Below are 25,129 nucleotides of genomic sequence, written 5' to 3' on the forward strand. Positions count from 1 at the left end.
TCTGGAATTAGTTGAATAAGATTTATCCATTACTGATCTTCTGAATGGTCTTTATTACCCTGTGTGGACTAGAGGCTTATACCAAGAGAAACTACCTTTGCTTTTATTGCTCTTAACCTTTTTTTCTGTGCTAGTTTCATTTTTTCCATGATATAGATTTGAAAAATTTACCTCTCCAGACCTATAGTCTGAGTTTATTTTTGGTGAGGTATGTTATTTATAACACTAAAGTTTAGCAAATAAGTCAAGAGATAAAAAAATTTTAGGAGTTCCCTGTTGTGGCGCAGTGGAAATGAATCCGACTAGGAACCGTGACGTTGTGGGTTGGATCCCTGGCCTTGCTCAACGGGTGAAGGATCCGGCGTTGCCATGAGCTGAGGTGTAGCTCGCAGACGTGGCTTGGATCTGTTGTGGCTATGGCTATGGTGTATGTAGGCTGGCAGCTGTAGCTCCAATTAGACCCCTAGCCTGGGAATCTCCATATGCTGTGGGTGTGGCCCTCAAAAGCCAAAAAAAAAAAAAAAAAAAAAAAAAAAAAGAGAGAGAGAGAGAGAAATTTAAATGTGTGTAGATTGCTCTTTGTCATTACCCCTGTGTAATATGCTAATTAGTGCAATGAACAAAATTCATAACTTTCTAAGGTTTTTAATTGTATCTTTTAGGACATGAGATAACCTAAGCAGGTGTAATTGAAATCTGCAATTTTAAAAATTAGGTTATTCTTACCCTAAATACCAACTTGTTCTTAGTCTGGTTCTTTTGATGACCTGTTTTTCCCCATTTTTGAGCTAGATCGACATCAGCCCCAGAGGCAGTGATAGTGGTTGGTGGGTGTGCTTTGAGAATGGATGAGGAAGAGACCTAAAACGTGTGACTGTGGAGTGGGGAAAACCTTGTGCAGTACCTCCGGCCATGGGGCAAGTGAGCGTTGTGCGTGTGCGTGTGCGTGTGTGTGTGTGTCGCTGTAGCAGGTGGGGTGTCACTTAGGGGCTGGTTACCCATTGTATCTGAACTCCTGAGTCAGACTAAACACAAGCTACTGGAGCCAGAAGCTGAGGAGGAACACAGGAGCTGACTTTCCCATCCAGGCTGCTTAGAGTCTGTGACCTTTGGCAGGTTTTTATTCTCATTAGAGTTCAGTTTTCTAATCTCTAAAAAAAATGGAGAGATTAATAGTACTTACCTCATAAATGTGTTGTGAAGACTGAGATAATCCTTGCCTGGCTTGTGGTTAAGTGCTTACTAATGTTAACCAGCAGTATAAGGGTGCCGTGTGCCCTGGGGCAGTGTGTTTTAATAGAGTACATTTTCAGATAGTAAAGCCTTTCCCCTCATTCAGCGTAAAAATAGTACTTTGATAGCCCATAAAATTTCCATTTTCTTCACTTCGAATCAATGTTTTAAAATAATTCAGGAGTTCCCTTCGTGGCTCAGTGGTTAACGAACCCGACTAGGATCCATGAGGTCGTGGTTTGATTCCTGGCCTCACTTAGTGGGTTAAGAATCCAGCGTTGCTATGAGTTGTGGTGTGGGTTGCAGACTCGGCTTGTATCTGGCGTTGCTGCGGCTGTGGTGTAGGGCAGCAGCTGTAGCTCCGATTCAACCCCTAGCCTGGGAACTTCCATATGCTGTGGGTGCGGCCCTAAAAAGCAAAAAAAAAAAAAAAAAAATCAGTTCCAAAAGGAACTGGTTTCCTGGTTCAGCTTCATCTTGAATACAAGCTTTCCAACTCCAGAAATGAATGTCTTCAGATTCCAAAGAGGTATCGCAGACCTCTTCCTTCCTTTTATTCTTAGAGTAAAAAGCAAATTTATGGTGTTTCTTATCTTAAGAACGTCCTCAATCATGTATATTTTCATATCAAAAAGGAAAAAATAGTATTTAATTGTTTTGCTTATGTTTAAATAGGCTTTTCCCAGTGGGAAACTGAAATATTTAAAGTTGCTATGTCAAAGAGATGGCAGATTAGGAACATACCTCAGAGCAATACAGTAGGCAATTGCATTGTTTCTTTTTCAGGCAAATATCCAGACTCCCCCACTGTCCTCCACCCCACCCCTTATAGGAACATGTAGTCGTGTCTCCTACTCCTGAGGAAGGACAGAAGGACAACCAGAGAGTATTACTTTAGACCCTAACACATCTCTAGAGATAGACTTCACACCTTTCCCCATCCTTAGGACCAAGTACCTATAGTGTAAGTCTCTTAGAGCAATATGGAAGTTCCTGGGCTAGGGGTCAGATAGAAGCTGCAGCTGCAGGCCTATGCCACAGCTGCGGCCATACCAGATCTGAGCTGTATCAGTGACCTGCGCCACAGCTTGCAGCAGTGCGAATCCTTAACCCACTGAGTGAGGCCAGGGGTCAGATCCGCATCCTCACAGACACTGTGTCAGGTTCTTAACCCGCTGAGCCACCATGGGAACTCCACATTTTTATCCTTTACAGGCGTGTCTTAGTCCATTGGGGTGCTGTAACAAAACACCATGGACTGGGTGTCTTACAACAATAGGTGTGTATTTCTCACAGTCCTACAGGCTGGAAAGGCCAAGATCAAGGTGACCACGCTGGTCACTTGTGAGAGCCCTTTCCTGGTTCACGGCCAGCCACTTCTGGCTGTGTCCTCATCCCATAGAAGGGGCAGAGGTCCCTCAGAGCCCCATCATAAGCGCACTAATCCATTCGTGAGGGCTCTCCATTGACCTCAGCACCTTGCAAAGACCCCTTGTCCTAATACCATTATCTTTGGGGGTTAGAATTTCAGCATATACATTCAGGAGGGATGCAGACATTCAGGCCATGTAGTGTGCTTATCTTACAGTAAACGTTCATATAAACCCTAGAATGGGAAGCTGCCTTCTTAGAAGCTTCCGCTGGCCATCCCCACCCAAGGACCACAGTGGCTCACCCTTTGCTTCCCTTCCAAGTCCTTCCTCTGCTGACTTTTCAAGATTTCATCCTATTTCTAGGGATTAACGTTACCTACTTAAGTAATGAAGTGATAAAGCAGACCATTGCAAAAGTACCCCCATTGTCACTGAAGTGTTTCCTACATTTGTCATGCTCACACTGTGCTTTTTAAATCCCTTTACCTTTCCAAATTGTATCTGTCCTTTATAGATGAGCTGAGGTCATGTGTAGCTCAGAGCCTTGTCCCATTATTTTATCCCACGTGAATAATTCCTTTTCTCAGAATTCTTTTTCTGTTTATTATTTGCACAGCTCAGTTTATCAGTTGATTTCTGAGTGCCTGGTTTTTTCTTTCTTTCCAGCTAAGTCCTTTCAGACAGATATCATATTGACCCTTTTTGTGTGTGGTATGGTAGTTACTCCATAAATATTTGTTAATATTGCTAATGATGTCTTCTAGACTAATAATGTGCTTAAGCAGGTAAAATTAGGTTTAGAGGGAGTTGTTATTAGTTGCTTTACCAAGAGATTAAGAGGAAGTAAACAGAATTTATTAAAAGTATTATGGGAGTTCCTCCTGTGGCACAGTGGGCTAATGATCTGGCTTGTTTCTGTGGTGATGCCAGTTTGATCCTTCACCCAGCACAGTGGCTTAAGGATCTGATATTGCCACAGATGTGGCTTGGATTTGATCCCTGGTCCAGGAACTTCCATATGCCACAAGTGTGGATGAAAATGGGAAAGAAAAAAAAAAACAAAACTGTTGTGAATAAGAATCTTTGGCATATTAAAAAAAAGCAAAATGAGAACAGCAATATCAAGAGTCTTTTTTACATAAATCCGTACAAAATATACCAGAAAGACAAAATGAACAGTTAAGACATAAAACGAAATATTATTTCAAATCTGGAAGCACTATGTTACATTTAAGTTGTTTTTTTTTTCTTTTGCACTCTCAGCATGCAAAAGTTCCCAGGCCAGGGATCAGATGCACACCACAGCAGAGACCTGAGCCACTGCAGTGACAACACCAGATCCTTAACCCACTGAGCCACCAGGAAACTCCTAAGGGACTTTAAACTTTGACAGTCCAAACCATAGCTAAAGATAACATTATTTAAGTATCAGGGATTGTAAAATTTAATTAATACAAGTGTTTGAAACTTTCTTCATGTCTTTTAACTTTTCAAAAGTCTCACTTGGAGTTCAAATAAAGGAAACCAGTAAATGCTGCTCCTAGTTGAACGTTGGGGCAAGACCTGTTTGTTTGGCCTCTTCTCATTTCACTGCATCCTCTACCAATTGCCTGCCCCTCCCCAGGCACCTCTACGCAACCCTCAGAAAAGCATGAGGAAGTGACTGGCACAGACAGAGCCCGTTTGGTCCTGTTGTGACCTTCAGTTTTGTTCTACTCTGGGATGTCTGGCTCATTGTGACCATTGCTGAGAAATTCCTTTCCTACCCCATGCCTGTTATCGAAACCGCTCTTTCACCTAGTATTTCCTTTTTTTTTTTTTGTCTTTTTGCCTTTTCTAGGGCTGCACCCCCAGCGCATCAAGGTTCCCAGGCTAGGGATCGAATCGGAGCTGTAGCCACAGGCCTATGCCAGAGCCACCGCAATGCAGGATCCCAGCTGCGTCTGCGACCCACACCACAGCTCATGGCAATGCTGGATCCTTAACCCACTGAGCAGCGGCAGAGATTGAACCCGCAACCTCATGGTTCCTAGTTGGATTTGTTAACCACTGCGCCACGACGGGAACTCCCTTACCATTTTTGTAAACAGTTAACTCCGTTTGTTCAGTTTCGCAGCTTCATCCTTGATACTCCCGCTCTCCATGGCCAGCACGTGAGCAAATCATGTTGGTTTTCTGCCTTCAAAATTCATTCTCAGAGTTCCCGTCGTGGCTCAGTGGTTAACGAATCCGACTAGGAACCATGAGGTTGCAGGTTCGATCCCTGGCCTTGCTCAGGGGGTTAAGGATCCGGCATTGCCGTGAGCTGTGGTGTGGGTCGCAGACGCAGCTGGGATCCTGCATTGCGGTGGCTCTGGCATAGGCCTGTGGCTACAGCTCCGATTCGATCCCTAGCCTGGGAACCTTGATGTGCCTCGGGTGCAGCCCTAGAAAGGACAAAAAGACAAAAATCATTCTCACCTTGCCTCCAAAGTCAGCCTCTTTTTTTCTTTTTCTCCCAGAAACTACAGTAGCCAACTAGCAGTCTTCTTTTTCACCCCCACCCGCTCACCACCACCGCCTAGTACATTGGTTAGTTACTTGGGTTCCAAAACTGGATTGCCTATGTTCATACCTGGTTCTACTGTCATGGGACATTGAGAACAGGAATTAACCTTTCTGGACCCCAGTTTCTGTAATAGTTAAATGAAGATGAGGATGATGATACCATTTACCACATTTGCTAGTGTCAGGTAAGTTATTACGCCTAAATTACCTAGATTGGTGCTTGGGAGATCGTAAACATTCCCTGAATGTTAGGTAGTAGGTGATATTGAGGTTATTCCAAGTGTTATTTTTATTCATACAGAATCGAAACTGATCTTCAGGCATGAATCAGGTGTGTTCTCCATCAGCCCCCTGTCACTTTTGGAGCAGTATCCAGAGTCCTTAACACGGCTGCTGAGCCCTCCCTCGTTGTCCTCAGCCCCCCATCCTTGTCCTCCCGCTGGCCTGATGCTCTCCTCCGCCTGCCCTGCCACTTCTGCCTCTGTTTCGAGGTCCCTCCACCAGCCGTGCTTACCCCGCACACGTGCACATGACTCGCCAGTCCCTTCAGTTCATCTCTGCTCAGTGTCAGCTCTCAGTGGGGTCCTCCCTGGCCACCATTCCGGCTTCGTCCTGTCACTTTCTGTGTCCTTCAGCTTAAGTTCCCTTTGCATAAGATACGAAAAAAATGATTGCTACCTAACATCAGATTATATCTAATTGTTTATTGGTTATTTACCCCCCCCCCGCCCCCCGTGCTAGGTTCCATAATACATGAAAGCCGGAGACCTTGTTTCCTTTGTTCATTGTTTTAGCCCCAGGGCCTTTTACATGCATAGCCGGTGCTCAGGAGGTGCTGCTTAAATGGAGGGAAGGGGTGGGATGGGGTGGCATAGATGAACAAAGAAAGATTTTCCCCTGGAAATGCTGAGCTTGTCAGATATTTGGAGGGAGGCCTGAATGAGTTTTTCAAGATGAGAACTACTTAGGGACAAATTCAGGTTGATTTTTTTTTTTTTTTAACTTTTGATTTTTTTTACTTTAAAAAAATATTTTCCATCATGGTCTATCCCAAGAGCTTGAATATAGTTCCCTTTGCTATGCAGTAGGTCCTCATCCCTTCTCCATCTAAATGTAATGGTTTGCATCTACTAATCCCAAACTCCTGGTCCATCCTACCCCCCACCCCCTGCCAGCAACCACAGGTCTATTCTCTATGTCTGTGAGTCTGTTTCTATTTTGCAGGTAGGTTCATTTGTGCCATATTTTAGATTCCACATGTAAGTGATATCATGTGGTATTTGTCTTTCTCTGGCTTACTTCACTTAGTATGATAGTCTCTAAAGTTTCGTCCATTTTGCTGTGGATGGCACTATTTCATTCCTTTTTATGGCTGAGTAGTATTCCTTTGTATATATATGTAACACATCCTCTTTATCCATTCCTTTGTCGATGGACATTTAGGTTGTTTCCATGTCTTGGCTATTGTGAATAGTGCTGCAGTGAACATAGGGGTGCATGTATCTTTTTTTTTCTTTTCATGGCTGCACCTGTAGCATATGGAAGTTTCCAGGCTAGGGGTCAAATTGGAGCTTCAGCTGCCGGCCTATACCACAGCCACAGAAACACCGGACCTGAGCCTCATCTGCAACCTACACTGCAGCTTGCGGCAATGCCGGATTCTTAACCTACTGAGCGAAGCCAGGGGTTGAACCCACATCGTCACAGACACTATGTTGGGTCCTTACCCACTGAGCCACAATGGGAACTCTCACATCTTTTCAAATTATGATTTTGTCCAGTTTGATTTTTTTATTTTCTTTTTATCCTTCTTTTTTGTTTATGAGAATATATCAGGTAATTCACTGTAATTGTCCTAATTAATCATATATGGGTTAATCGCATTGTTAAATTAGTACCTTCTTATAGTTACCATTCAAGGTCTGCTACATATGCTTTCCTTAGCAGCTAATGACAAGGAATTGTCCAGGTTTATTTATTTATTTATTTATTTGGCCACACCTGCAGCATGCAGAAATTCCTGGGCCTGGGATCAAACCCAAGCCGTAGCAGTGACAACACTGAATCCTTAACCACTAGGCCACCAGGGAACTCCTGGGATTATCTTGTATTGAATATTATTAAACCCGCTAAATTCGTATCATTCTTCCTGTTATTACTAACCTCAGGTCCCAAGAGTAGGAATTTAAAGTTTGTCTGGAATCAGGAAAAATACGGACATATGTAATCCTCACCAGCGATTCTGTTTCTAATAGAGAGCAGTAGGTCCAGGATATCTATGAAAATGTGATTTTTTTTTTTTTAAGCGTTCAGGTTTAAGATGCTTTCTAGTCTCTCAAAGATAGAACAGAATGACTTATTCATGATCACTTGAATATGAATTTAAAAAATCAGCATTTCCATTTATCTTAGTGATGTAGTTTAATTACCATTTGATAACCTTATACTAATTAATTAACATTAATACTGATCCATTAACTTTTGCACATGGAGAAATAGAGAAATAAAGGACCTCAAGAATAATTGGTAACCTTGAGCATCTTTGCATTTTTTTCCTTCATAATTCCTGAGATGTAAAAAAAACCAAAAATTACCCTTACTAATTTCAGTAGATTATGTATGACATTTCTAGGACATGTTAGGTGTTGGTGTTTTTATTTCGGGCCTCTCTTACACCTTCATGCTTAACACCCAGCAGTCTTCTGAATGATCTCTTGTTACGATCTGAGTGAAAAAATGAATTTCTTTCTAATTTGAGGAGGGGTTCTTTACATACTAATTTGTCATTTAGCCTTTAAAAAAAAAATCACCGACATTAAACGAGTTAATGTTTGGAGTTGATCTTCTGAATTGTGCCCATCCAAACTGGTACCACTCAGAGACGGTGTCAGAGAGGGTGGGTGGCTGTCAGCAATGCAGGCGTTCCTCTAGCTCAGGGAGGGAGGCCATCGCCTGCGGAGCAGGACAGAGCCCTCCTCATCTTGATCATCGACATGAATAAGGATCAGGAAAGAGGGTCCTGCAGTCCTGATCCTTCCAGCTCAGCTCTTCCCACCCCTGTGAGGCAGCATTCATCAGGTCTCGCATTATTCACCAGTCCTACCCTGGTGTCCTTAGTAGGCAGCAACATACATCTTTACCTCTTCTTATCTACAAAACACGTTTTCTTAGAGCAAGTATTTAAGCATAAGTTGGAGTAGCCAAAACAGAGCTCTTTCTTATAAGAGCTCTTTCTTATAAGAGCTCTGTTTTCCTTTTTTATTCATACATGGACTTTTAAACTTATTATTATTATTATTATTATTACAGGCCATGGTCGCTTGTTATCCAGGCAACGGAACAGGTTACGTACGTCACGTTGATAATCCAAATGGAGATGGAAGATGTGTGACTTGTATATATTATCTTAATAAAGACTGGGATGCCAAGGTAGGCAACTTAATTGAGTTTTTTTTTTTTTTTTCTTACAGGTATTTTTTTTTTCTCATAAGTAGTATTAAGATCCATACCCCATAGGTGAGACTGTCTTTAAAATGTGGAACAGTTAAACATTTCTCCTTAGATGTGTTTCCCTCTCAGGCATTAGGAGTGGATACTTGTTAAAGTGAAACAGATTCTAATATATCTCAAAAGCATGTTCCCTAATGTTCAGATATTGAAGGATTCATCCAAAATTTAACTTTTGCAATAGTATCTTTTATTAAAATAGATCCCTTTTAATAGTTTTTATAAAACACTTCTGAGAATGTTTGTTTTATCATGACTTTTGAGGATGATGAATATATAAATGATGATTAAGAATTATCTGCTACTTACTCCTACATTTTATTCTTTGTATTGTTGCAGAGATGTTGTCTGGCATTGAGTTGTTGGAATATTGGAGGTAGAATCCCTTCTTTCCCTGATTATGAAAAAATTAGAAGTTTATCAATGTTGACAAATCCTATAAAACCAATTAGAATGTACAGTGCATTTACTCTCTTTTCTTTTAAATGTATATTCCTTTAATGTCAACCTGAGTTTCACTTAAGTTTAAATGATTTAAACTTTAGAAGTGTGTCGTATATCATTGTATCGGAAGTTGTATAACCTAATTTTTGGTTGATTTTTTCAAAAAATCTTTTAAATTTACTTGTATTAAAGCAGAATATTAAAAAATAGAAAAATGCACCTAATGTATGGCCCAGTGGATTTTCACAGAGTGAACATACTTGTGTAGCCAAGCTAATTTTTAAAAACCAAATAACCTTTGAAACACCTTCCCTTTAATACACACATATCCACACAAATGGGAATTACCAAGTTTTTGTTTTTGTTTTTGTTTTTTTTTGCCTTTTCGTCTTTTTGCCATTTCTTGGGCTACTCCCATGGCATATGGGAGGTTCCCAGGCTAGGGGTTGAATCTGAGCTGTAGCTGCTGGCCTATGCCAGAGCCACAGCAACGCAGGATCCGAGCCGCGTCTGCGACCCACACCACAGCTCACGGCAACTCCAGATCCTTAACCCACTGAGCAAGGCCAGGGATCGAACCCGCAACCTCATGGTTCCTAGTTGGATTCGTTAACCACTGCGCCACGACGGGAACTCCCACCAGGTCTTAAAGGCACAAAAACTTAGTCCATAAAATTTAGGATATGCTCACAGTGCTCCAGTAATCCTTTTATACCATACTGATTTAAAGAATTTCCTCTGTCCTTTATACTCTATATAGAAAACCCTACAGACTCCACACAAAAACTGTTAGAACTCATAGACAGATTTAGCAAGGTAGCAGGATATAAGATTAACATATGGAAATCTCTTTCATTTCTTTACACTAACAATGAAATGTCAGAAAGGCAAAATAAAAAAAGTCTTGTTTAGAATTGTATCAGAGGAGTTTCTGCTGTGGCAGAATGGATTAAGAATCCAACCGCAGTGCGGGTTGCTTCAGAAGTGTGGATTCAACAGTGGGTTCAAAGGATGTGGTATTGCTGTGGCTACAGCATAGGTTGTAGCTGAGGCTCAGATTCAATCCCTGGCCTGGGAACTTCCATATGGTGTGGATGTGGCCGTTAAAAAATAAATATTAACTATAATGGAAAAAATAAAAATCATAAAAAAAGAAAGCTCAAGTTCCCAGCAATAAACGTGCTTACCTAAAATTATGAAATAAATAAAATCACATTTAAAAAAATTAGGACTTAACCTAACCAAAGAGGTAAAAGACTTTTTTTTTTTTTTTTGTCTTTTTTTGCCTTTTCTGGGGCTGCTCCCACGGCATATGGAGGTTCCCAGGCTAGGGTTCTAATCGGAGCTGTAGCTGCCACCAACACCAGAGCCACAGCAACGTGGGATCTGAGCTGCATCGGTGACCTACACCACAGCTCACAGCAATGCCGGATCCTCAACCCACTGAGCAAGGTCAGGGATAGAATCCGCAACCTCATGGTTCCTAGTGGGATTCATTAACCACTGAGCCACGATGGGAACTCCCAAAGAGGTAAAAGACTTTTATATGCTGAGAACTATAAAACACTGATAAGAGAAACTGAAGATGATCCAAGGAAATGGAAAGCTATCTCATGCTTCTGGATTGAAAGAATTAATACCATTAAAACAGTCATACTGCCCAAAGCAACCTACAGATTTAATGCAACTGCTAGCAAATTACCCATGACATTTTTCACAGCACTAGAATAAATAATCCTAAAATTTATATGGAACTACCCACACAGATGTAGAGTTGTCAAAGTAATCCTAAGGAAAAAGAGTAATACTGGAGGCCCAGCCCTCCCAAAATTTCAGACTAGGAGTTCCCTTCATGGCTTGGCAGTTAAACAACTCATACAACTCAATAACAACAACAAAAAACAAATAGCCCGATCAAAAAATGAGCAGAAGACCTAAATAGACATTTCTCCAAAGAAGACATTTCTACAGATGGTTAATAGTTACATGAAAAGATGCTCAACACTGCTAATTATTAGAGAAATGCAAATTGAAACTATAATGAGGTACCACCTCACATGGGTCAGAATAGCCACTGTCAAAAAAGCTATTAATACCAAATGCTGGAGAGGATGTGGAGTCAAGGGAACCCTCGTACAGTGTTGGTGGGAATGTAAACTAGTGCAGCCATTATGGAAAACAGTATGGAGCCTCCTCAAAAAGTTAAAAATAGAGTTGCCATATGATCCAGCAATCTCACTCCTGGGCAAATATCAGGAAAAGATGAAAGCGCTTTACTCGAAAAGATAGATGCACTCCAGTGTTCACTGTAGCGTTATTTACAATAGCCAAGACATGGAAGCAACCTAAGTGTTCATCAACAGATGAATAGATAAAGAGGATGTGGTATATATGTGTGTGTTTGTCTTATACATGCACACATGCGTGCACACTGGAGTATCAGTCAAAAAAGAATGAAATAATGCCATTTGCAGCAACATGGGTATACCTAGAGACTCTCATACTAAGTGAGGTAAGTCAGAGAAAGTCATCACTTTCACATGGAAGCTAAAACGTAGTCCAATTAAACTTATTTATGAAACAGAAACAGACTCATAGAAAACAAATTTATGGGAGTTCCTGTTGTGGCACAGCGGGAACGAATCTGACTAGGAGCCATGAAATTGAGGGTTCAATCCCTGGCCTCGCTCAGTGGGTTAAGGATCTGGTGTTGCCGTGAGCTGTGGTGTAGGTCGCAGATGTGGCTCAGATCTGGTACTGATGTGGCTTGGAGCTGGTGTTGCTGTGGCTGTGGTGTAGGCTGGCACTGCAGCCCTGATTAGACCCCTAGCCTGGAAACCTTCATAAGCAGCAGGTGCGGCCCTAAAAAGACAAAAAAAAAAAGAAAACAAATTTGTGGTTACCATAGGGGAAGTAGGGGAGGGATAAATTGGGATTATGGAATTAACAGATGCATGCTACCATATATAAAATAGATAAACAAGCCTTTACTGGGTAGTACAGGGAACTGGATTCAGTATCTTGTAATAAACAAGAGTGGAAAAGAATTTTTTAAAAAGTATGTACATATCTGTATATATCTGAATCACTTTGTTGTGTACTGTAACTAACACAACATTGTACATCAACTATACTTCAATAAAATAAAGTTTAGAATTTAAAAAGGAGCAAGTAACAAAACAAATATAGGAATAAAAGTGTGACAAGCAGTTAATTAAAAGTAAAATATGTAACGTTTTCTGGAAAAAAAAAAAAGAATTTCCTCTGTCCTACTCCAAGTTCTAAATGAAGGTAAGTTTTACTGCTAAGTAGATTTTGAGGCCTTATGTCAACAAGCATGGTTTTCTGTTACAGCTTTCAAAGTTTGAAATAAAGAAACCAATTTGGTAATTCACCTCGAGCCCACCTCAGAAAACAGATTGGTATAAATTTGGTTAAAAAAATTTTTTTTCCAGATTTTGTGAATATCTAGAAGGCTAGAAGTATGTTTGATCAACTCTTATACATTTTGTTAGATTCTTTCTAGGCTGATCTTATTTCATTTCATTTCATTTTCTTTTTTTTTTTTTTTTTTTTTGGCTTTACCTGTGAGTTGTGGAGGTTCCCAGGCCAGGGATGGAACTTACGCCACAGTAGCGACCCAAGCCACAGCAGTGATACTGCAGGATCCTTAACCTGCTGAGCCACAAGAAAACTTTCATCTTTTTATATGACCTAGCCATTGTCATTAATATATAGTTCTAAAATTAGGAAAATCTCCTCAGTGTTTTTATATGTAGGACTGAAAACTCTCACTGCAGGATTGCACTGCTGTGCCATGTGCCAGATGTTTCCTGGCTGCTGGAGACAAAACAGAAGTGGCAGTGTGCCTTGTGGCCTTTGGGCTGTGGTGGAGGGCACTGGTTGGTACACTGCCGGTTGATTATGCCCAGTTTGGGACAGGCTGCTGTGGAAACACGGAGGAGGGCCACCCAAGGCACAGGTCGGGGAAGTGTCCCAGGTGAAGATCGGAAGCATCAGCTACCCTCTTTTTCAACACTTTCAGCAGCTGACTTGTACTTTTCCCGTGACTGCAGGGAAAGGGAAGAGGGTGGGCGCAGGGAAGAAGGCGTGCTCTCCCTCCGGGCAGAGGTCGTGTAGGTGTTCACATGAGTGCCGGGGGGAGTCACTCTGGAGATCACTGGAGCCTGAGGAAGGCACCAAGGGTACCTCGTAGCTTGAATGCACCCACCAGAGGCTGAGCCTGGTAAACAGCATCTCTGACTGTAGTAGAGCTGAGGAATAGGCTCAGCCTCCATGGTGTCTTTTTTTGGTGGGGGGTGGGAGGGGGGGTCAAGGTTTATTTTTCATTCTATATTTTTTTAAATGATTTTTATTTTTTCCCTTATAGCTGGTTTACAGTGTTCTGTCAATTTCCATGGTGTCTTGATCAGGTATCACCGTTCCTGTCCGTTTGAGAGTCTACCTGTTAGGAGTTGAGTTTTCCAAGGGCAAAGGGTCGGGTGGGGTTTGCCTCACTTTACACTCCTGTCCCCCAGAGTATAATTGCCACCAGGACAGCAGCTGTCTGAATTATTCCCTACTCTGCACGCAGGGCCCATGGCAGGTCCCAGAACAGTACACACTTTGAATGGGTGAGTGTGTCTAATCCCGCAGAGAAAGGGGATCCACAACGTAAACAGTGACGATCCTTTCTGAATGCAGTCCTGTTGTGTAGCAGGTAGTCATCTGTGTGTCAGGCCCAGTCCGGGCCGGGAGAGCTACAGGGTCTAGTAACAACCACAATGACAGGTGATAAATGATGACACTTGCTACTGATACATTTACTTCCTTAAACAAGCAGCCTTCAGATCTGTGACTGCCCTGTTGGTATTGTCTGTTGAACTTAAAAAGGTAACAAGCCATTTCTTTGAGTACTTAAGCTTTTGTAGTAATATAGTCAAGATGATTCAAAATGGATACATTTTGGAGTTCCCTCAGTGGTGCAGTGGGATTGGTGGCATCTCTGCAGCACTAGGACACAGGTTCAATACCCAGCCTAGCACAGTGGATTAAGGATCTGGTGATGCTGGAGCTTCAGTGTAGGTTGCACCTGTGGCTCGGATCTGATCCCTGGCCCGGGAACTCCGTGTTCCTCAGTTGGCCAAAAAAAATAAAGTTAAAAATTTTTTAAATGGATACATTTTTAAGAGTAGGTTAACACATCATCAGCACACATAAAAAAGACACGCTTCCTAGTTTGTCAGACTTTCAAGTGTCGTTTTAAGACTTTTGGATTCCGCTAATATTCATCTTTTTGATCAAGTATTTATAAAAATCCCTGAAGCACAGGATGATTTTTCCTTACGTCATTGCATGTACTTGAAATCCCAGCTCACCTTCAGACGTTAATTGAGATCTATTTGTGAATAATCCAGTGAGGACTTTGGATTTAGTGAAATGGTCTTTTCCCCCCCTAAATTTAATTTTGCGGCATTCTTGGTTACCCATACTTACATATTTGGTTCTTTTCCTAGGTAAGTGGAGGTATACTTCGAATTTTTCCAGAAGGCAAAGCCCAGTTTGCTGACATTGAACCCAAATTTGATAGACTGCTGTTTTTCTGGTCTGACCGTCGCAACCCTCATGAAGTACAACCAGCATATGCTACAAGGTAGTGTTCCTTTTAAGAAAAACTTGGTAAAGAGCATGGCAGGATAGGAGGGGATACCTAGGATAAAGCTGAGCATTTTCTAATGAGTATCTTCCTGTTCAGAACCGGTTTTAATTTGAATAACTTTATAAGATTGATTCATAGTACTAAATGTGAGTTTCTTTGCATCGCCTCTCCTGGTCTGGGGAAAGGCAGGAGGCACAGGCCCTCTCACCTTTCCAGCCCCATCTCCTTGTATTGTGCATCTCTTACCTACTGCCATTCACTTGGGGATAAAGATGAGATGGAGAAGGGAAGGAGCTGTTCAGGAGGGAGTGGGAGGCAGAGAGATGATGTAGAAGAATGGTGCTGGATAAGTAACCAGAATGAAAGTGGAGAGGAAAAAAGCGGGGGGTGGGGAAAGGAAAGTAGAGAAGAGGTTGCCATGTGTGGGAGTTAATGTTAGAAAAATAACCCTTCAGCTTTAATAGTAAGCATGTGTTAGGCTTACAATACGTGTTTTCCACGTTACACTTTTTCTGCAGAGTTCATTTTCTAAACCTATTAGGTTTAATGTGTTCTTAAATTTTTTTTCTTTTACCATGTACTATGACCAAATTCAAATGTTGACAATTAAAATGTTAGATGTTATCAAAATAAATAGTTGTTTTTAAGAAAAGTGCTCCTTTTTAAATACCCGTTTTTAACTCTATCAGGGACTTTGAGTATTATGATAGTGAATTACGGGCATGCAGTGCTTAGACCTGGTGAGATACCCTTAGCTGTGCCGGGAGAGACGCTGGCTTTGATAATGACCTTAGAGCCGGGCCAGCACTCTGAAGAGTGTCATCTCTCCTTCCTCTTTCTGAGTCACTTTGCCTTCAGCCCTAATTCATATGTAAACAGCAGGCTTGGCATCGTGTGGCTAGAGTCTAAGAAGCCGTGGATGGAACTCCGGGGCTCCCGTCCAGTCACAGGCATGCGGTCCTGCATCCTCACCCTCCTCTTGGCACCCCAGGGCCCGTCTCTGTCCCTTCTTCTTCTTCACAGCCTTTTCTGACTTTCAGGGACCTTCCTTTTTATAGATTCTTGAATATGGTCTGGTTTCTAGATGAAGAGAGAACAAGCATTTTAGGTAGTAAATAAATGCCAAATGATTCTGGAGTGTTCCAGGGGTTTGGAGGAGGGAGAAAGTGGCATAAAATTGGAATTGATGGGTCCGGAGTGGCAGCTGGGACCAAAGAGAACCAGGAGCACAGCAGTGCTGGCAAAGGGGGGTGGGGGTGGGGCCGCACATGTCTGGCGCAGAGGTGGGTGGGGAGGAGGGCTCTCTTGAGTACATGGATTGGGGGGGTGCAGCAGGAAAACAGTGACACGTGGCAGGTTACAGCTATTTTCTGGGAGGGGCTTGATCCAAATATTAGAAATCTGATTACTAAGTAACTAAAAGACTGGCACAAGTGCAGAAGAGATATGAAAGTATTTGTTTCTGCACCTTCCCCATCGCCGGGGCCCCCTGAAGAAATAGAAGAGGCTGTGTTTGTAAGCGCCGCAGGCGTTCTGCCGTCAGGAGGCCAGACCTTGACCTCAGCTCTGCCCCTCCGCAGCTGCGTGGTCTGGGGGCTCGGCTCCCCCGGGTGTCAAACTCCCTGACTCTGGCTCTACTCCGCCCTTGACTCTTTACTTCAAATATGTCACAGGATTTAGTTCTGTCCTGTTTGCTGGCTCTTCATCTGATTAGTGAGATCCCCCGGGAACACTGGCCAGAATCTGCAGGATACTAATTGCTCCGTTCTGCTGAGGAGCTGTCATTTGTAACATGCTTTTTACTTCCTGGAGTGTGTACACATTCTGCGTTATTGGTACTAGAATGTGTAACTGAGTGCCCTGTGGTGTTTAATAAACCAGAGATTCTTCGTTTATTTGTGGAATGAGATATTCCAAATGAATGAAATTTTCAGAAAAATGAAGCAGAACATGACATAGTTGACATATTTAACTTTCTTGATGATTCGAGGTTATAAAACTGTAAACATTCCCCTGTGGCTCAGCAGGTTAAGAACCGGCCTAGCATCCATGAGGCTGCGGCTTCGATCCCTGGGCTCGCTCAGTGGGCTAGGATCTGGCATTGCCTCGAGATGCAGTGTAGGTTGCAGACACAGCTGGGATCTGATGTTGCTGTGGCTGTGGCTTAGGTCAGCGGGTGCAGCTCTGATTCTTAGGCGTAACTTTGGCATTACGAGTTTTAGTAGATCTTTGCATACCCCTTTCCCCCCTAGTGTGATCATTCTTACCCTATTCTAAATTTTCTTTTAGGTACGCAATAACTGTTTGGTATTTTGATGCAGATGAGAGAGCACGAGCTAAAGTAAAATATCTAACAGGTAATCATTTGGGGCCAGGGTACCCTGGATGGAGGAGGCCGCCCAGCCACACGGTCCTCTCTGTGAGCCAGAGACTTGCTCCTTGTTTTTGTCTGATTCTTAAATCCTTCATTTAAAAGAGGACCTCTCTTAAGTCATCTTCATTGTTATCTGTCACCGTCAAAATTGTCCAAAGATTAGGAAAGTTTGAGGCAGAGAAGTCTGGGAAAATCATTCGAGTACAAGGCGAGTTTTTCTGTGGTTATCCTTTTCGGTCTCAGGCTGCTGAACGCTTAGGCACTGCCATCTGGCTTCCTTTATTCTCCCCTTAGAGGACAGGTAATAAATAGCCTTTCCCTAGTTAAACATCCATGCTGTAAAGAATCCTCCAGGTCTTCTGTGTTGAATGTGGACGTGAAGAAAATTAATTCAAAGGGGGTGAATTGAAATGCTAATAAAATCAGGAGTTTCTTTCATGGCTCAGCAGTAACGAACCCAGCTAGTATCCATGAGGACGCAGGTTCGATCCCTGGCCTCGCTCAGTGGGTTAGGAATCCAGTATTGCCATGAGCTGTGGTGTAGGTCACAGACACATCTTGGATCCTGAATTGCTGTGGCTGTGGTGTAAGCACACAGTTGAAGCTCTGATTCCACCCCTGGTCCGGAGACCTTACATACGGCTAGAAAATGCCTATGTGGCCCTAAAAAGCAAACAACAACAACAACAAAGCTAAAATCAGTAATCAGGGAGTTCCCGTCGTGGCACAGTGGTTAAGGAATCTAACTAGGAACCATGAGATTGCGGGTTCGGTCCCCGCCCTTGCTCAGTGGGTTAACGATCCGGCGTTGCCGTGAGCTGTGGTGTAGGTTGCAGACATGGCTCGGATCCCGCGTTGCTGTGGCCCTGGTGTAGGCTGGCAGCTGTAGCTCCGATTAGACCCCTAGCCTGGGAACCTCCATATGCCGCGGGAGCGGCCCAAGAAATAGCAAAAAGACAAAAAAAAAAAGAAAAAAATCAGTAATCAGACAGGCAAGTGTGCATATCTCCCAGAGGTCACCCCCACTGGTGGACCACCCCTACAACTGTGGGTCTGAGCTTTCCATGGGACGACCCCTTGCCTGTCTTTTCCTTAACCCTCCCCTGTATCTCCACAGTCTGCTTAAGTTCATGTTACTGATTTAACTTGCTTTATTTTCCTGAGCCATTGGTAAACCCACATCACCCTTTCATAAAACTATGAAAATTGGAGCTTCATGCATTTTCTATGTATTTTAAAGTCATTATTGGTGGCAGAGCCTAGTAATGTGCTTTCAGTGGTGCTGTTATCTAGCAATTCAAATTGCTTTTCAGATAAAAAGGAGACAAAAGTCATTATCTGTGTAGAGAATGGTTCTCCCCTTTGAAGATTTACTTACTAGTTGGAGTCTGCATTCATCATAACACAGTGCGGAGGTAGCTTTTGGAAACGTGAGGTATGATCGTTTTTCAGGTGATGTGTGTTTGCAAAGTTGAAACCCTGTGCCTACCATTAGAAACTCAGTGGGGAGCGGGAACAGGAGCTCTCTGGTTCGTCATGAATGAAATGAACCTCATTTATTTATTTATTTATTTATTTTTACCTTGCAGGTGAAAAAGGTGTGAGGGTTGAACTCAATAAACCTTCCGATTCAGTCAGTAAAGACGTCTTATAGAGCCTTTGATCCAGCAATACCCCACTTCACCTTCAGTAATTATGACGCTCTCAGTTAACTCGTGAATGCAAATACATGGGATAAAGAAAAGTAGACAGCCGGTTGGCAATTTAAGGAAACAGAAACAACTTTTTGTGTTGCATCAAAAGGAAGATTTTGACTCTGTGGCTTTGTACTGCATGACTGACTCCAAACCTGCGGTTGCTTATGGGAAGGATATAAGCTGTCAGCTGAAAGTGATATTTACATCTGGACGTGAAATAAGTGCCCTAGGTAGAAGTGTTTCATTCTTATATTTTGCCAGATCTGTCATCTAGCTGAGTTCATTTCATCTCTCCCTTTTTTATATAGTCAAGTTTGAATTTGAAGTAATTTTTGTATGATCAGGTACAATTTATCAAAACTGAATTGAGAAAAAAAAATTACAGTATTATTCCCCAAAATAGCATCAATCTATTTTTGTAAACCTCTTCGTACTATTAAATTTTGCCCTAAAAGACCTCTTCTAATGATTGTTGCCAGTGACTGATGATTACTTTGATTCTCTTTTTACTTAAAATAAGAAAAGGAGCACTTTAATCACCAACCGAAAAGTCAGATTGTTTCCTTGTCTTGTCTTACACTAATTTGAACTCTTTTAACGATTGCTGCTCTTGTTGTTTTTGACATTGTTAATAGTAACACAACAGTAAAACCGTCACCATTTACTACCAATTACTTTTAGTTTCTGTTGTATAAGAAAAAATACACAGTAAGGTTTTATCTTTAAGTTACATTTAAAAAAACAGACAAACAAAAAACGAAAGTGGCTGGCACTCGATGAACCTGAGGTTATCCTCTGCATCAAGTTCCCAAGGTAAAGGGCTTTCTTATGCTTTCAGGTAAAGCCTATAGACATAGAAGTTACTGTCCCCATTCCTAAGACTTTTCCTTTTGCTTCCCGTCAAGTTGATTGTCCGTTTAATTTTGCTGTTATGTGTTCTTCCTACTCCCGTGCCCGTCTGATCCGCAGATCAGAACCTTGTTTCTGTCGGGCGGCACCCAGGGGAGCCTGCGCACATCCAGACGGACCTGTGTTACCACAGACGTAACGTTAGCGACCCCTCAGACCGCGGCTGACCATTCCCCACGCGTGACCCGGCCTCTCTATCAGGACTGAAAGTGTAGGTTTAGCAGAAAAAAAAAAAAAAAAAAAAAAAGCGAAGCAAAAAAACATACTTTCATGTTTTGTGAGTTTTCCTTTTTACTTTTCCGAAAAACAAAAAAACAACAACAAAAAAAGGCGGGAAAACTACAGAATCACACAAGGCCTACCAGATGGTACTTTGCCATCGGAATTAGGATGGGTGTCTTCAATTTGAATTTCCTAGGCTCTTTAGCAAAGCCCAAAGGGCAGTATCCACAGTTTGCATGAATTACGACTGTAAGCCCTTGCCCACTTCAGTTCTCTGTCTTTGTCCTTGATCTTCTCTGCCAAAATAATGTGAGTGTACAGAAGTACTTCTGTATATTTCAGCTTATGACAGTTTGTATTCAATTAGAGACCTTTTCTGTGGAAAGCTCAGTAATTTTTATTAAAAGATTGCTATTGTTCATGTAAAACATGAAAACCAGTTGTTCAGTGAACCGACAGTGTGGACTCCGGGCGGGATGAAAGGTCCAGGACTGTGGTCTCACTCAGCAGAACTTGCAGGAGAGCATTACAGTTGATGTTGTTTTCCTTCTGCCCTCGTGCAGTTTTGTTTCGCTTCCTCTGCTCCTCCAGGTAACACAAGGTAACATCCTGACAGAAAGTGCCCCTGCCAGCGGCACCCTCACCCCCCACCCCCCAGCCCCCCAGGAGCGCTAGCGGTCTCCGCAGCCTGGTTTAGGCGCTGCCTTCCGGCCATGACTCAAGAGCGCTGTTGCTGTTATCTTTAGGTCTAAGAGAAGACGTCCGATGCTGATGGGAGGCTGGTCTGTCAAGGTGTCCAGCAGCCGCCGTGTGATCCGGGAGCCTCTGTGTCATTCACGTGTCTGTCTCCACAGTTGTGCAAAATGGCAGATTCTACCATCTGTGGGTCGTGCTTGCCAGACAGGTCTTCAATTTTGTATTTTTTGGAAAAGTTGATATAGTTTCTTGGCGATTGTTATGAAAGGATCAAGCAATCAGGATAGCCATTTCTTTAATATCCGTTTAAAATCTGTTCATTTCATGTTAGTGGGACCGTGAACTTGTCACCAAGCAGAACTCTATATAAAACAAAATTTTAAACTCTTTGTGGCCTATATGTGTTTAATCCTGGTTAAAGATAAAGCTTCTAATGCTGTTTTTCTTCAACCTATTAACCAGCTATAAAACACAGACCTTTATCAACAGCAGGCAAAGAATTTCAAGATTTATATACAAATAGACTATAAAGTCATGTAATTTGAAAAGCGGTGTTTCATTATGAAAGAGCTCTCAAGATGCTTGTAAAGCTGATCTAATTAAAAAGATGTATAAATGTTCTTGAAAAAATTATGCTTATTTCCAGCTGTCTTTTTTGTTGTTGTTGTTTTTTACTCCTTTATCATACACTGACTTTCTGAGTGGGCTCTTCTGTCATGTGCTTTTCTATCACACATTTCTGGCTTAGTCCAGAGCATTTGGTATTACTTGTTATAAATGCTAAAGGGGAAGGAGAGAGACCAGTAAACATGGGAGTCCGACAGTTCTGGAAACGTCCCGGGAGTGATGGGCTGTCCGTGGGATCCACAGGCTGTGTTTGTATTCTCAGTGTTTGAATTCTTGGCCTTTTCATAGGATTTTAGAAATCACTCTTCAGACTCTTGAGTGTGTCTGTGTCACTCACCCCTCTGCTGCAGAAAGGACTTTTTGCAGCTTTACTTCTGATTGTCACAGGTGTCCTGTGTGTGTTTGCAAGGAAGTTTAATTTGTATGGTCACAGACTAACTAAAGCGTTCTTACAGTGTGAGGTCAGTATACATGGTCATTTATCTCTTATTTAACATTTTTTAGTATGGTATTTTTGGCGTGTTCCAGCCTATCTCAGGGCATTTGGAAAATTGTACTGAACTATATAGCTGGGTGGATTAAAGGAGAGGGCAGTTGAGTTAGGGATGAAGATGAATTAAATTTGGTGGTAAAGTAGAAAGCATAGATAGGATTGACAAACCTGTTGAGTTCTGGTTCAACCACTTTAATCGGGTCCTCTTTAGAGCTTCTTTCATCTGAGAATGAGGACAAAACTCTTACAGAGCTGCGTGTGACCTAAGTGAAACACAGATGACGCCCAAGGTGCACGGGGTCCAAGCATGAGAACAAATCCTGGCTGTGGACAACAGTGATACATGTATTTTATGCCAAATGCTTAATCATATAAATGGGACATGGGTTTTTGAAAGTAGATACCCAGGCTCCACTGCTTCAAGAAGAGGTGTGTAGACATCTGAACATCAGGATTACATTCCTCAGATTCTGCTGTTGGTTTTAATGCCGTCTTTTCATGACCACCAGCACGTAACTGAGCCACGGCACTGCTCAAGGACCAGCGATATGTATAAAGGGCACGGGACGAGTTTTACAAGTGGAGAACCCTTAGATATAAACCTGTTCATAGTACAGGGGAGCCTAACCGGCTGCAGGCAGCTAAGGCTCTTATCAAGTGGGCAATTATTTCACTCTGCACAAGGTGTCACAGAGGTTACTGGCTAAGGAGTGACTGGATGAGGTCCTCCTTTCATTGACATAATAAGGCCTTGTTCTGCTGAAATTGTTGTATTTCTATGGTCTCCTGTAAAATACCTTTACATTTTTTTCAAGTGAAAGTTACAAACGCCCATGTAGCAAAATCAACTGGTAAGGATTGTTCAGGAAAGAGCCCCCGCCTGCTCTTTCCCTGAGAAAAGATTTTAACTCTTAAGAACTTCTTTGGGTATGTGGCCAATTCTTTTCTCTCTCTCTCTTTTTTTTTTTTTTTTTTTTTTTGGTGGAAGTTCCTAGGCCAGGGATCAAACCCCAGTATAGTGATGGCCCATGCTGCCATAGTGATGACACCGGACCCTTAACCTGCTGAGCCACCTGGGAACTCCACGATCCCTTCTAAATAGTGTAAATTACATCGCTACATCTTGATTCTTCCGTGTTGGCCTTCTCTCTTAACTTCCCCATGCGGAAGGTTAAGAACACAGCCTCTCCAGCCCTCCCCCTCTGTCTGGCCCATCCGTGTACAAGCCTACTTCCCCGTCCCCTGGTCTCCTACTGTCATTACTCGATAACTTAGATGAGGCTGGTAGTTAGACTCTGTGCCAGTCAAAGGTGAGACATAGAAAAGCCAGAGATGACTTTTCCACAGCTGATTTTTTTCCTTAATGCCTTGGTTTTCCCCTGTGGCTTCTAACGCGCAGTCGTCTGGACTGGCTGTCCTTTCTGCCCGGTGCCCGGCTGTCTTAGATCTCCTCCCACCGCTGGTCTCTAGACCTCTTCTTCCCTCTCTTGCTCTTCCAATTCCTGGGTCCCCCGTCTTGATTTACTTCCTCAGTCTGGTAGGGTGTATCCTTCAGTACTTTCTGTGAAGAGTCTGTGGGAGGTAAGTTTTCTGAGACCATATCTATCTTTTTTAACCCTCACATTGAATTGGTGATTTGCCCAAGTTTAGAAATCTAGTTTGGGAAGTACTACCCTTCATCATTTAGAAAGCATTGTCTAGGTTCTGGGATCCAGTATGGCTGCTGAAAAATCAGAAGCCATTCCTATTTCTGATTCTTTTTTTTTTTTTTTTTTTTCTTTTTAGGGCCACATCCGCATATGAAATTCCCAGGCGAGGGGTTGAAACAGCTACAGCCGCTGGCGTACACCACAGCAACTCAGGATCCAAGCCACGTCTGTGACCGCTACCACAGCTCAGGGCAACGCCGGATCCTTAACCCTTTGAGCGAGGCCAGGGATCAAGCCTGTATCCTTATGGATACTAGTCAGATTGATTTCCACTGTGCCATAAGGGGAACTCCCCCCTTTCTGATTCTTGACATGCATTCTGCTTTTCCTCTGCGGAAGCTCACAGAATAATTCTCTGTCCCCAGGGCTTTGTAGTTTTATAGTGTGCCTATTCTCAGCCAGTATGGTAGGCATGGAGACTGTAAATTCATGCCCTCCATTGGGGGACATTGTCTTAAATTATTGCTTCTCCCCTCCATCTTCTGTTCTTCTTGGACTTCTGTTGGACATCTCCAGTTTGAGCCTGATGCTGTCTTCTGCTTATTCTGTGTCTTTGTCCTTTTTGCTGGAAACATCTTTTCTGGTTCTGCCAAGCAAGGGTTTCATGACTGCTGTCAGGTTTTTAATTTTCAAGAGCTGTATTTTGTTCTCTAAATTTTTAAAATAGGTACCTGTTGTGTTTACTGGACACAGTATTTGACTTTTTTTTTTCCTATTTGTTTTAATTTTTGTCTGTCATGTTGAAGTTTCTCCTCCCAGGTCTGATAATTCTTGCTTGTGTGTTCACATTTAATTTAAGGGGGAGTACTTGAGCTTCTGGTTTTCCAAAAAATAGTGGTTGCTGCCTGAATCTGAATCTCTTTCATTATCATCCCAACAAAATCACCTATAACCTGTACCTGCAGCTTAACTGTGAGATAACAGAAAAAAGTTCAGCTTATCTGGAAACAGAATAAGCACCTGAAACTAGAGCCAGCATCTCTGCCTTCCTATGAAGACAGAGTCAGCTGGAAACTCCATGGTAAAGGGACGAGGGCACTGGGGGCATTACGTAGGACAAAACAGGGCACCACCACCAGCGATGGAGATAGTGGTGAATCTTGATACCAGGGCATCACAGCATTGGGCACTGGAGCATCCAGGGGAAGTTTGAAAGTTCATGAGATTGAAGGAAGCTGTTTGGGGAAAGGATCTTGTCTGGGAGGGGGGGAGTTGTCTCCTGGAGGCTTGATGGTGAGATGAAAAAAGGAAGCAATCGTCTTAGAAAAACAGAATTATAGAACCAGAGACGACTCCAGACCCCTCCCACCTCACAAAGAAAAGTGTCATCCCTGCCAGCAGAAAACACATCTGAAACTGCTCATTCTTGCCCACACAGAACCAACCTTTTACAAGTCAAGGAAAATAATACTTTTCAAAATGAGCAGAAAAGACAACATATACAAATACTTCTGTCTACAAGAAGGAAAAATGAGAATTACAGTGGATGAAAATTCTCTGCAACCATAAGACAGAAGAAAACTGCAAGAATATCCGCTGTGAGTTAAATATCCTTAAATAGGAATAAAAATTAACATGTGAAATCCCAAATGCAGAATCTCAGAACAGAAATGGAGCAGAAGGAAGAATTCCTCAAGAA

At 42.4% G+C, this 25,129-nt stretch overlaps 1 protein-coding gene across 2 annotated transcripts in view; it reads left to right on the forward strand.

The window, feature by feature from the left end:
* EGLN1 (egl-9 family hypoxia inducible factor 1) overlaps positions 1–19,990 on the forward strand; it is a 54,895-nt gene extending 34,905 nt beyond the window's left edge. The window contains exons 2-5 of one of the 2 annotated variants that reach the window (XM_021073580.1): positions 8,463–8,582; positions 14,621–14,757; positions 17,053–17,120; positions 18,727–19,990. In XM_021073580.1, the coding sequence (XP_020929239.1) occupies positions 8,463–8,582; positions 14,621–14,757; positions 17,053–17,120; positions 18,727–18,791 (390 nt within the window). In that variant the 3' untranslated portion in view covers positions 18,792–19,990. The remainder of the gene's footprint in view (positions 1–8,462; positions 8,583–14,620; positions 14,758–17,052; positions 17,121–18,726) is intronic. The other variant, XM_021073581.1, reaches the window with a different exon arrangement.

Source organism: Sus scrofa, chromosome 14 (genome assembly GCF_000003025.6).
Source record: "Sus scrofa isolate TJ Tabasco breed Duroc chromosome 14, Sscrofa11.1, whole genome shotgun sequence".
NCBI classification, from domain to species: Eukaryota; Metazoa; Chordata; class Mammalia; order Artiodactyla; family Suidae; genus Sus; species Sus scrofa.